This window comes from Filicampus tigris, chromosome 6 (assembly GCF_054856515.1).
Source record: "Filicampus tigris isolate MCC_2025a chromosome 6, RoL_Ftig_1.0, whole genome shotgun sequence".
NCBI lineage: Eukaryota > Metazoa > Chordata > Actinopteri > Syngnathiformes > Syngnathidae > Filicampus > Filicampus tigris.
Genome location: NC_141222.1, coordinates 2,201,932 through 2,216,141, shown reverse-complemented (window position 1 = coordinate 2,216,141; position 14,210 = coordinate 2,201,932). Strand labels below are relative to the sequence as shown.

The 14,210-nt window shown below is 40.9% G+C and overlaps 1 protein-coding gene across 7 annotated transcripts in view; it reads left to right on the top strand.

Moving 5' to 3' along the window:
• tenm3 (teneurin transmembrane protein 3) overlaps nt 1-14,210 on the top strand; it is a 390,360-nt gene that overhangs the window by 229,100 nt on the left and 147,050 nt on the right. For 6 of the 7 annotated variants that reach the window (XM_086034264.1, XM_086034268.1, XM_086034265.1 and 3 more), the window contains one exon: nt 6,761-6,825. The exons of the other annotated variant lie outside the window; for it this stretch is intronic. In XM_086034264.1, coding sequence (XP_085890390.1) covers nt 6,761-6,825 — 65 coding nt within the window. The remainder of the gene's footprint in view (nt 1-6,760; nt 6,826-14,210) is intronic. 7 annotated transcript variants of the gene reach the window in all.

Below are 14,210 nucleotides of genomic sequence, written 5' to 3'. Positions count from 1 at the left end.
TGCACACAAGGCACAAGCCCATTTGTGACGCGCGACATGTTAAATCCATCCATCCATCCATTATCGATACCACTTATCCTCACAAGGGCCGCGGGGCATGCTGGAGCCTATCCCAGCTGTCTTCGGGCAGTAGGCGGGGGGACACCCTGAATTGGTTGCCAGCCAATCGCAAGGCACACAGAGACAAACAACCGCACTCACAATCACACCTAGGGGCAATTTAGGGTGTCCAATCAACTTACCATGTATGTTTTTGGAATGTGGGAGGAAACCGGAGTACCCGTAGAAAACTCACGCAGGCACGGGGAGAAGATGCAAACCCCACACAGGGAGGCCGGAACCGGGATCAAACCCACGCCCTCTGAACTGTGAGGTGGACGTGCTAACCAGTCGACTACCGTGCCGCACATGTTAAATCTAAACAGCTTCCCATTCAATGAGGCACTCACGACCCGCGCCGTATTTTGGTATCAGAGACTGCGCGCTTGTCATCCAGTGTTCCATGTTGAATTAGACACACTGTTAGCTACTATTGTAAAAAAAAAATATGTACGTGGTCAGTTGGGTCCCCAAATATCAAGCGGTCCCTAGTTTAAAACATGTATTGTGTGTGTTGCGGGCTGATCACTTGTACCATGAAACAGGCAGATTGATACTTGTTTTATCATTTGTAAAACACACAACTTTTGTGCTTCAATCGCTTAGTGTTATAATTAAAACATAAAATTAAACAATGTGCACCTCTTGCATTCTGCGAGACACGAGGTGCATTCAAATGCGACCGCACATTTAAAAATCAAACAGAAAAAAGTTCCTCAGTGTAATAAACAATAATAACGACTAGGGGTGTAACGTACGTGTGGGTGTATTACTACATTTCGGTATGGCATGTTCGGTTCGGTCCACTTGCGTTCGGTTCAGTCCACTTATTAGCGCAAGCTTACAGACGTGCGCTATTGACTGTTGCATGCGGGAGAGGAGAGTGGCGGCACAACAATGAGAGCCAGGAAAGAGCCAGAGCTCGAAGGTCCCCCGTACACTGCGGTCTCCAGTTTTGGAACATTCTGGCTGTCCTGTTAAAATCGGCAATGGCGGAAGTTACGTGTACAAGTCCAAAACTTGTGTGCCGACATTGCTACATGAGATGGGCGGCAGGTAGCACGTCTAACATGCACGGCATCATCCGACTGTGAAAGTTTCTTAGACGAGGGAGCAAAAACGTCAAACTTAAATAGTGAAATTTATCATATTGTAGCGTCTTCCAGGAACACGCCATCAGACGTAGTTTAATTATCAGGTTTTTATTAATCCAAGTACAACTGCTCGCGTTCTTCTTTCTCCGCTGCTCCACTCTCTCTACGATGCATTCATGAACCTCGGAAACATCACAACTCGGGCAACACACAAATCCGACCACAACACAGTTAACCCAATTCCTTACAATATGCTGTTGAACATTCAAAGATTTCAATGCCTAAAAGGTGTATGCAATTTCATAAAGACTTTTAAAGTTACTGTATTTTTTTCATTATAAAAACAGTTTTAATATAGTTAGCAATAATTGTAACTGTTATTGTAAGGTATTTTCCGGACTATAAGTCATCTTTTTTTTTCATAGCTTGGCTGGGGACTTATACTACGGAGCGACTTATGTGTGAAATTATTAACACATTATATCGTATCCCTTTCCTTTTCAAGGTCAGCAAACAATACACCAAACAACCACAGGAGGGCATTCTAAGGCTGCATATAAACCTGCATTACATATTGACTTTACAACGGGCAGAATAACCTGTAGTGCAGAGCTGGGCAGACCTGTATACCTTTTCACATAAAGAACCTAAAGATAAATCCTTAACGCTATTAAAATGCATGGATAATTTAAACAGTTAAATCCTAATATTTTGTTAAGTAAGTAATTAAAATACCGTATTTTCCGGACTATAAGTCACCTTTTTTTTCGTAGTGCGGCTTATACTCTGGAGCGATTTATGTGTGAAATTATTAACAAATTATTACAATTGCGGCGGCACGGTGGTCGACTGGTTCGCACGTCCGCCTCATAGTTCAGAGGTCGTGGGTTCGATCCCAGCTCCGGCCTCCCTGTGTGGAGTTTGCATGTTCTCCCCGTGCCTGCGTGGGTTTTCTCCGGGCACTCCGGTTTCCTCCCACATTCCAAAAACATGCATGGTAAGTTGATTGGATACTCTAAATTGCCCCTAGGTGTGATTGTGAGTGCGGATGTTTGTCTCTGTGTGCCCTGCGATTGGCTGGCAACCAGTTCAGGGTGTCCCCCGCCTACTGCTCAAAGACAGCTGGGATAGGCTCCAGCACGCCCCGCGACCCTTGTGAGGAGAAGCGGTACAGATAATGGATGGCATTACAATTGCAATTACAATTACAATTACTTCTATATCATTTCACGTTATTGTAACCCACATAAAGAAACATAAGATACATCCTAAAAGCTATTAAAATGCATGAATAATTTAAACGGTTAAAGTCTAATGTTTTGTAATTAAAATGGTATGATAAAAAGACATTTGACTCTCAAGGCCTTGCTAGTCGAGGAAGCCAGTTTATCCAAACAGCTAAACATTCACAAACAAACTCCACTGACTCCAGGTGTGCAGCGAAGTTGCCTGTTTGTGTTGTGAAACTGCACAAGTAACAGAAAATACTATCAATCGATGCATTACATACACGTGTTTTCATAGACATGAACAAGATGAGGCATTGCTAACGATTAGTGATCACGATTAGCATTAGCGATAGCGATTAGTATGTTGAGTCAACAACCTACAATCATCCACAATTCAGCTCGTATATAAATGCCATTACACACAATTGTCTAAGTTACTTACAGACGATGGTTGAACAAGAATGAACCACAAACAGGCAGTTGCCTGCCACTGGCTGGGGTATTGCATCATGCTGCCACACACGTACAAGAAGCCGAGCATAGAGGAGACGAAGACATAATTCCGACCCGATACATGAATACTTTTACATGGTCAGGTATAAATAAAAGACTTATTTAATCAATCTACAACCGTTTTGGTGAGTTTAAAGTTATCTTACAGTAACTTTTTTGTATGCTACATGTGTGAATGTTAGCTAAATGTTACCATCGTAGCTCGGTGGAAATGATGTGTACTAAGCGCACAATTTCCTCCCTAAATGCGACTTATACTCCAGTGCGACGTATATATGTTTTTTTCCACTCAATTATGCATTTCATGGCTGGTGCGACTTATAGCCCGGAAAACACGGTAGTATGATTAAAAAGGCACTTTGACTATCAATACATCTACTTGCCGTGCCTGTGGTCTTACACACACGTACGGTGCGGAAACAACAAAAAGATAATTACGACCAAATACATAAATACTTTTGGAGACTTGGAAACATTCTACATGGTCGGCGATAAATAAAAGATTTATTTAATCGATCTACGACCGTTTTGGTGAGTTTAAAGTTATCTTACCTTGTAGTGTTGTCCACATTAATTTAGAGAATTTACACTGACTGAAGCGGGTAGTATAGACCATTCTGGTCAGAGAATCAGGAGGAGACATGGAATAAACGCACCAAGGCGGAACTAAACTTTGGTTCCCCCCAGTCTTTCTGACATACCTGTTGTAAATTCCTCATTAGTGCTTCGTTTATACAGGCATTGGTTTACTGTTTAACTTGTGTGTTTTACACCAGACATGTTTTCGGGCTCTATGTCAGGCATATTGTTGGACAGCTAAGGAGTCCTAACGAGAGACGTTTGGAGTCTGTTAGCCGTTAACGGCTTGCGGCAGATGCGCGCCGTCTTCGTGGTCGCGTACGTGCCGGGATTGAGCGAGTTGTTGAGCTCTGTGGAATGGATTGGAGTACTACTGAAGCCACATTGTTCCCGATCACTGTGTCCGGTCATGCTCTATGATTTGAGTGACTGTTTGGATGAGGCGCTTCGGTGAATCCCCCCAAATTCACATACAGTCCTAACTTTCTTGTAATTCTACATGTGTGAATGTAAGATAAATGTTACCCTCGTAGCTCAGTGGAAATGTGTACTAAGCACACAATTTTATTATTTTAATTTATATGGACACATTTATCAGCGTTACGCGACTTGGCTTCCGGGTGGTGGAGGGGGGGCGTTGTGTAACGTAACGTAAGCATACCATTCAGCCTGTTGTTGTCTCTATTTTTATTTTAGATTGTTCGTTATTTAAATTTGAAATGACATGGCTGGTCTTGGTGTTGGATGTTATCAAATAAATTTCCTTAAAAAATGCGACTTATACTCCAGAGCGACTTATATATGTTTGTTTCTACTTTATTATGCATTTTATGGCTGGTGCGATTTGTACTCCGGAGCGACTTATAGTCCGTAAAATACGGTATGTATTTTTTTCATCACAAAAAGTGTATACATGTACTAGGGCTGTGCAATTAATCAAAATTCAATTACGATTTTGATTATTACACTCCATGATTACAAAATTGGCATAATCGTAAAAAAAAAACGATTATTAATACTAATTTTGTGTTGTTTTGAGGCATGCGCACACGAGTTATTCCACCGCGCCGCCCTATCCAAGCTAGCTAGCTAGCCAGCCAGCCAGCCAGCCAGCACCCCGCAAGTCACACTGCACACGCTCCTACTCAACGTTTTAACAGAGTAACAGACCTAAAAATGGCACAAGACCCGCCACAGGAACAACTTGTAAACAAGCAACGCAAGTCAAAATCGCTTATTTGGTTACATTTTGGGTTTGCCGTGGAAGACGGCGAGCAAAGACGTATAAAGTGCAAGTTGTCTCTGCATCCACCGGGAACACAACGAATCTATTCAACCATTGTTTGGTTTACGATGATGTTATGATACACCAAAGCAAGTCGTTAAAACACTGTACGCAGCAACCCCCACACATCGACATCGGAGAGACACAAAAAGATAACAGAATCTATTGCCCGGACAAGGATTCCAAATGTTTAGGGCACAGACTCCACTTCGCAATCGTCACGAGGGATTTATTTTAAATAACATATCCTGCAAATATACACTACTTTTACTAGCACAATAATAGAAACCATGCTAAACATTATTACTGTGACTTAAGTTAAATTTCTTGTGTAGTCTATAATATGAAGTCAAATTTTTTGTGTTCATTTTGTTTCAAATAGCTTCAAATGCAATTTGCAAACATATTATTGGTCATTATATTGTAATACAGTTCATATATGGCCCACTGTAATTTAGAAGTATTGTATAGATTGCGTACTAGTATGTAACAGTCAACATTTAAATTAGTTTGACCCAATCAACATATTAAACCCGAACATTTTCTTTACAATAATATGTTCTCTGCAGCCCCACTAGTCTAAAATTGATATTTTGATTAATATTGTGTTTGTGGAACACGAAGTAAGCAGCAAAATCCACCCGTTTTTATCCATCTCGGGCGGCGGCCATTTTGTCACTTGCTGTCGACTGAAAAGAATATAACAGTTGCTCAGGGCTCAGGTTACAACCAATCATGGCCTCATCTGTTTTCTGAAGATGAGCCATGATTGGTTGTTACCTGAGCCCTGAGCAAATGTGATGTCCATTTCAGTCGACAGCAAGCTATGAAATGGCCGCCCCCTGAGATGGATAAAAACGGATGGATTTCACTGCTTAAATCATATTCCACAAAAACAATATTAATCAGAAAGCCGTGTTTAGTCAAGTTTTTGGGTTGCCTTCCTCATGAATTACAGTCCATCTCCATCTCCTCACTTACTGTATGTTACAATACCTAAAAATATTCAATGAGATTTTATATTCCCCAAAGGCTGAAATAATACTCAACAAATCTTTTAGTGCCCTAAGGCTTTTGTAAGGACCTGAATATAAATAGAAAGCAGTGTGTAAAAATGGTTTTTATCATGTTCAATTGTTCTTAAGTGTTAAATGTTCAAAATGCATTTTTTAATCTTATCAAAAGCATTCTAATTAGTAAACTTATACAAAGTCATATTTTGTTGAACTAATTCAAGTAAAATATAATACTTGCTTTTTACTGATGTTCAGAGTTTTTTTATTTATAGAATTCTATAAAATAACTGTTTTGTGAGCTGTTTTGTGGGCCGCTGCTTGTTGCAAATAAATTATAATATTATTACAGTAAATATTTTACAAGTATATCTTCCGTCACTGTCAATCTTTACATCAGACAAAACTACAGTATTCCAATTGAGACGACTATACATCAGTAACAGTAAATATGATCATGCTGTACCACCCCCAAAAAAGAGTGCGACCAATCCTCTGTGGTGCATGCAACTGAAAATGTTGTTAGCACCAGTGCTGCCAGTGCAAAAATTAGTGTAGAGCTCTTCTGACTTAAATGTTAATGTCCCAGAGAAGTGTGCCGCAGAGACTGGAGCGTGCACAAAAAGCTAGATTAGGTTAGTGACCAATTTAAGTCTATACTTGCAAAAGGAATTTATTTTCTAATCCAATAGTCAGCGTGTGTTAATCCTCTGCGTTTAAACGGTCAGATCAATTTTTACATGCATAATAGACTTGTGTAAATCAATTTCAGGCAATAGCTTTTTTTTTCCCCTGAGCGGATGTAAACGGACTTCTCCGTAAATACCACGGAGCTAGGAAACACATTTCAGACAACCGTGTCTGAAAATAACTTTGGAAAAGTAAAGTCAAAAGTCAAACCAAAACATTCACAAAGCTCACACACCAATATGATGTGTCCCCTTTTAGGTGTACAGCCCTCAGCGCAGTCGGACTGTCTGTACTGCTCTCTATCCTGCTCTGTTACTGCATAGGTAAGACCTCATCTGCACTCACAGCACACTCGGGGGCAGGTCGATCACAGAATGAAAAATTTAACTTCGGTTACACGATTGCTTACTTTTCGTTATGTCTCTCCTAAGTTATGCATCTATACATTTCCTTTTTCCTCATTGTTTAGCTGTTGTTTGTACTTTGTTTTCCCACTGGTATCAGCCCATCACATAACCTCAATGCCAATGTTTTCCTTTTTCCGTGTCTTCTTCTTTTACTGAATTATAGATGTTTTGGATGTGTGAGTCATGGAACATGGGCCTAACAATTACTCCTTGCATTATTTTAATGTTAGAGTATTTAATGGCAGTCTTGGCTTGTAACATTTTTGTGCTGAGTACTATATGTAATATACTGTAGCTGGATTACATATTAACAAAAACCTTTAAAGCGGAAGTCAAACCAAAATTGTTTTCAAGAATATGTTCTATGCAAGCCCACTAGTTGAAACAAGGCATTCTGATAAATATTGCGTTTGTGGAATAAAAGTTACTCCATCCGTTTTTAGCCATCTCTGGGGGTGGCCAGTCACTTTGTCACTTCTGTCGACTGAAAATGACATCACAACTGCTCAGGGCTCAGGTAACTACCAATCTCGGCTGACCTGTTTTCTGAAACTGAGCCGCGATTGGTCATTCCCTGAGCAGTTGTGATGTAATCTTCAGTCAACAGAAGTGACAAAATGGCAGCCCTCTGAGATGGCTAAAAAGGGGTGGATTTTGCTGCTTAACTCATATTCCACAAACACATTATTAATCAGAATGCCGTGTTTCAAAAAGTGGGCCCGCTGGGAATATATTCTTGAAAAAAAAATATTTGGGTTGATTTTCACTTTAAAAAAAAAGTGTTGGCAATTGAACAGTTGATACAGTGATGATGTCCTCTGTAGTCTTTGTAATCCAATACATTTATAAATCACTCAACAACTATGATCATATCCTTCTGCTGCTTTAACATGCATGCCCCTTTTTGATAAACATGTACTGATGCATGATTTACAAACTTTAAGTACCAGTGGACACTGAAATTTATTTTGGCATGATAGTAATAACATCTGAACTTTGAAAGATGACATGATCATTTTATAGTTCCTCTCAGTGGGTTCAATTGAAAAAAGGTCAGAGAAATTAGTCATAGCCTGGAAATTTTCATATATATATTCATATATCAAAGCCTTTTATTGCCGATCAGAACATCCGATCACCCGCAGCTCATGCTTCGGAGCCTTGGTTGCGGCCCTCCCCTCTGCTTGCAGCGGAGGCGCGGCTGCGTTAGGGAGCCTTTCTGGCGGCACGTTTCAATTGGAGTCAATGTAGCTTGCGCAGGCGGGCGCGGCTGCGTGCAGGGCGGCGCGAGTGATGCTTTTGGACGGAGGGACGTTGTCGCGTATTAAACAAATCAACTTGTTTGCCGTTTCGTCTCGCAGCAGCCAAGCATGAGCTGCGAGTGATCAGATGTTTTGATCGGCAATAAAAGGCTTTGATCGAATATTCTGATCACGTAATTTTTCACAAAAATCGGCCGATCATGATCGGTGCCCGATCGATCGGAGCATCCCTAGCGAAAATCTACGTATAATTGACACCCACTGAAATGTATTGGTGGGAAAACAAGTTATTTTATGCATTATAAATGTTGAAATGAATCTGCCGATTCATTATTATTAGTCAAAAATTGGCATTGGCCTCAAAAAATCCATATGTGTCGGGCCCCAATTTTATGGTCACTGAGCAACCATCGTGGCAATATACAGCAGCAACATTTTTGTTGGTTTTTAAGAATGGAAGAATTGGTGTTATGACTGATTATTATGTGATGCATCAGTTGCTATGGTCCTTTTATGCATTGTCCTTTAGTATGTCATATTGGCCTGATGTCTGACAGTTTATAAGCTTGAGTTACTCAGTGACACGTCAGTACATCAAACCTTCTTTGAGTGAGGATGCAAACTCTCTTCCCGTTTCAGATCTCTGTTGTTACTTTGTATTTTTGTTGATAAAGACTTTTTACTCTACAACTTCCATGTTATGTATGCGTATGGGTCCCCATCCTGATCCTCAAGTGAAATATTTATTACTTTGCTGGGTCTATTAGTATGATTAGGTCAAGTTTTCAAATTCACTTTGGACTTTATTTTTTGGTTCCTTTCCGAAATTCCTCAAAAGGCTCTGTGTTGAAAGATCCAGCATTGTTTGATTGTTACTACCACTAGGAATAATCTTATCTTGTCACAAAAACACACAGAGAAATATACACTTACATGCACAAAGCTCCTGTCGATTAGACAGCACTCTCCCATGACCCTTTGCTCCTGTCCTCACCAGGAGGTGTTGTGGGTAACAGACTGGCACAGCATGGCTCTAATTTAATGAGGCAGAGAGGTGTGTAAGCAGAAATGTGTGTAGGGGGGTGTGCGTGTGCGTGGGTGTGTGTGTGTGTGTGCATGGGTGTGTGTGTGTGTGGGGGGGGTTTGTTGGGGGGCAGCAGGGTTTTCTCTTGTAAAATATTCCCATGTTGCATCAGTAATTGGTCCTTGACATAACTCTTACTTTAATATGCCATGTGAGTCCAATCCAAGATCTCTATAATCTCCTTCTATTTTGAATAAACTGAAATGTGTTACTTTGTCTAATCTTTGTTGTATCCCTCTGTATAGTATTGTCTCATGGGATATAGGCCTCGTCACATGTTCCTCATCAAACCTCTCTTAAAAGGAAAGTAATTGGTTCATTGTGTGTGTTCCCTTCTGTCCTATGGTGCTCTGTGTGTATTTTAGGGTTAGCTAATTAGTAAAACTAAATCCTGCGTCTTGATCATTTGTTGTTTCATGATACCAGATTTTTTTCGAATAATTACAGAAATGTCTATCATCTCTCCGCTGGTAAATAACATGACTGAGAAAAAAACACTGGGAAAAAGTAATGTTTTTTCTTTAAGGTCCTGTAAAGTGAAGTCATTGGCTACATTTACAGACAAAAAATATTTAATCCGATCAGAGTTCGAATGAAAATTATGATTGTTTTCCTTGACACTAAAAATATTGATCCGATTAGGATTTGTGTGTTCATGCCTCACACTTAACAAACAAATAGCGTAACAAATAATTTTAACATGCGCAGATTTGACCAAATATACTGGAAGTAGTAGTCAGGCAAGGCAAGGCAATGCAAGTTTATTTGTATTGCACGTTTCGTGCACAAGACAATTCAAAGTGCTTTACATAAAACATCAAAAGCATTACAGAAAGAGAAATAAAATATTACGAATTACAAAAATCTAAATCATGTAGAATAATTAGATTAAAATGATTAAAAGCAGGGTGGCACGGTGGTCGACTGGTTAGCACGTCCGCCTCACAGTTCAGAGGTCGTGGGTTCCATCCCGGCTCCGGCCTACCTGTGTGGAGTTTGCATGTTCTCCCCGTGCCTGTGTGGGTTTTCTCCGGGTCCTCCGGTTTCCTCCCACATTCCAAAAACGTGCATGGTAAGTTGATTGGACTCTCTAAATTGCCCCAAGGTGTGATTGTGAGTGCGGATGTTTGTCTCTGTGTGCCCTGCGATTGGCTGGCAACCAGTTCAGGGTGTACCCCGCCTACTGCCCGAAGACAGCTGGGATAGGCTCCAGCACGCCCGCGACCCTTGTGAGGATAAGCGGTATAGATAATGGATGGATGGATGGATGATTAAAAGCAAGATAAGTAAAAAATAAAATAAAAAATACCGTGCAGATTTCATGTATAGGCGCATGAGAACAGAAAAACATGTTTTTAACCTGGATTCAAAAGTGTCTGCATTTGGTGAAATTTTAATCTCCGCTGGCAGTTTGTTACACTTTTTTGCAGCATAACAGCTAAAGGCTTTCTCCCCATGTTTAGTCTGGACTCTGGTCTGGACTAGCTGACCTGAGTCCTTGGATCTGATTGCCCTGCTGGGTTTATATTCTTTGAACATATCAGATATGTATTATATGTATTACAGGGAGTCCTCATTTTACGAAGGAGTTCCGTTCCTACACTGGTGATGTAACCCGAATTTCCGCGTATGTCGAATTTCAGCTAAAGTCGAAATTTACATAAAAATACTTTGTAAAAAAAAAAACGTAAATACATTAAAATAAAAGGCACATTACTGCTGACAAGTGACTCGAGAAAGAGGAGCGGAGGGCAAAAGAGGCAAAGATACTGCTGGCGCGCGAAGACACGATCGAGAGACTTTGCACATGCTCATTGCTCACTCCGCAAGGAATGCTGGTCTTTGTAGTACAGAAAGTGCTTGTATGTGGAAGTGCGTTGTTTGGCGCGAAACCCATCGCAATACACAAGCAGATGTAAACAAGCTCAGAGACTCAGCACAAAAGCACACTTTTGGAGTGAGGAGGCAACCGGCTGCTTCATTCATGTGGTAAGTGACATGAATATCAAGTGTTTTATTGACAGTTGAAAGTAACAAATGGAAATAACGTCCGGTTTGAGTCATGATGCCGTGTGTTTCCGTACTGCCGGAGCAACTCTGTCCGCTCAGTCATGTAAACGGGATATCCAGAATGTTTCAGAAATCGGAATTTTGACTTAAACCCGAATATTGACTGCATGTAAACGTAGTCACTATGGTGCTGGGGACAAAATAAAGGAGGCCCGGGCGTCGTAAAGTCGAAACGTCGTAGGTCGCGTACGTTGTAATTTGAGGACTGCCTGTACACCTAACATGTATTCTGGGCCTAAACCTCTCTGGGATCTGTTCATAATCAGAAGAGTTTTAAAATATATTCTGTAAGTGACAGGAATCCAGTGTAGAGACTTTTAAACTGGTGTGATTTGTGTTCAGATCTGTTAAGGCCTAGATCCGATCCAATCCGACGTTGGCCAACTGTGACAGACGCCGTGGCGCAGGGCCGGCTGTCGGCACGTCACGCTGGAAAAATACACTGCAATGACACACAGCGACGCTGACCATTAAAGTATCTTCTGCGCACGCGTGAGATGTAATACCCTTACATACCATCGGCGGCGGTAGTTACTATTTCGCATGGTTAGAACAATCCAACCGGAAAGCGATTGGCCGGGGGCAGATTATAAAAACATAAACACTGCATTCAGCTATATTCTTCCCTCACGATGAACTCCCACGCGAAGTTAACACTCACGTTCTTGACACGGTATCGTGAAATACTTACATTGTCAACCCTCGCTCTTGTACTTCTAAGAAGATTAAGGCAGCAAAGGCGTGCGCACTGTTTATCCGTATTTGTCACCTCCCATTCGTGCTCTGAGTCCTGATTTGCTAGCTAAGAGCCAATCAGAGTGATACAATGTCACGACTCACAGCGCCAATTCAACATGCTCAAAAGCCCACGCTTCCTGACAGGTTGTGACGGTGATCACTACACCAATCCGATGTCAGATTGGTGTATCTAGGCCTTTAGTCCTGGTTAAAACTCTAGCAGCTGGATGTTCTGGATGAGCTGTAGCTGTTTAATGCTCTTTTTGGAAAGTTCTGTTAAAGGCCATGACAGGAATCTAGTCTACTAGAGACGCATGGATAAGTTATTAGAAGAAGCAGTACCAACTTCCGTGTCAACAAAACATTGCTCCGTCCAGTTCTACTTCAAACGTTAGCGTTATTTCGCATATTTTTCCCATTTGCACTGTTACGTCGAGTTAACACTTCTTAATGGTTTGCTCGCTCTAGCTTCCGGGAATAACAGAAACACGCATACCAACATCACAGACGTGTGGTAAAGGCCAAAACGCTGAAATGTCGGAACAAGTGTTTTCGTGCACGCCGATCGAATTAACAATCGACATGAACTACCTCTCTCGTTCGGAATAAAATCTTGAATATTCCGAATGGGGTTTTTACATGAAGCATGAAGCATTTATATTCCGATCAGGCATTTAATCTGAATAAATGTGTCTATGTAAATGTAGCCGTTGATTATTTAAACACTTTTATATAGACTGAGAACAATATGGTACTGAATTGGGGAGATATAGCGTTTTTTTTGTTGGTGTTTTTTTTGCCAAAGTCTTTTGTCCCAATTTTTTTGGGGTGTGGCTAAAACAGCACCCAGTGACCTATTTCGGCGTCCGACATGAGTTGCTGACCTGTTTTCTGAAGCTGAGCCATGACTGGTTGTTACCTGAGGCCTGAGCAACTGTGATGTCATTTTCAGTTGACAGCAAAGTGATAAAATGGCCGCCTCCTTTGTGGCTTTTACTACTTAGCTCATATTCCACAAACACAATATCAATCTATAAAGCTCAAGTGTGAAGTCATTTCAGAAAATGCCAAATGAAGTCTAAGTAAAGCAGTTAAACATCATACAAAAAATAAGCATGAAAACAAATAATTTCTATTTCGTATATTCAACAAAGTAATCATTTTTCCGAAGTGAGATCCTGGTGAGTGACAACCCGGAAGTGAAACGTCACGTCAGGAAGACGACGACAGTGCGTAACGTGGAACGTCTACAAAGCCAATCAGAAATCAACTTTGAAAGAAATATTTTAAACTTATCTGAGGTGATCCAGGTGCTTAATGATTTGGAGGAAGAGGAGGTTGTTGACATGCTGTCTGTTGAACTGGGACCGTAAATGTACGAGCCAGATGCTCAGGCAAGGAAAGTGTTGTGCCCAAACAACCAGACATGGAGTGGAGACGAGACTCTGATTTGGAAGAATGGTATATATAGGCTTAGGCTACGGTTATTAAGCCAAGCATTATTGTTTGACATTCGATGCTGTGCCGTGCTGTGAATTACACATGATGAGATAACTTGCTTGGTCCATTTATTCTTCTAGCACTGAGAGCACACGTTATAGTGAGTTGGTGTCCCACATTGTCAAATGAGCGTTATTTCTTGTCACATTCTGATAGTACTACTTGGCACAACTGAGGTATATTTAATAAATCATAAAATGCAAGTGAATTTATAGTAAGATTGACTTGGCAGTTTCCCAAAAGGGCGTGGCATGTTCATTCCTCAACAGTCGTTCGTGCCAGCTCATGGTGTAGGAGGTAGAGCGTTCGCCCCCATCGTGCTGCTGCTTTTTTTCCCCTTTGTGTCACAGGTTGAAATACCGCTCTCTACTTTTATTTTTACTATGTTTACAATTTCTTGCAGCCAGTGGGGATATAAACAAGACATTTTGTTTCAAGTGTTTAATGAAGAATTGAACAGGTATGCAATTGAACATTTTCGATGTTGCTTGTGACTAATCTGCAGACAGGAAAAACTAAAAACGGCCACAGCTGGAATCCGGAGTCAGTTGATTTGGAAGCCAGTTGAACTGTCACACCAGTGTGAAATCCATTTGCTTTGCGAAAACAAAACTGGTCCATTTACGTGCCCAATTCTTATCTTTTGG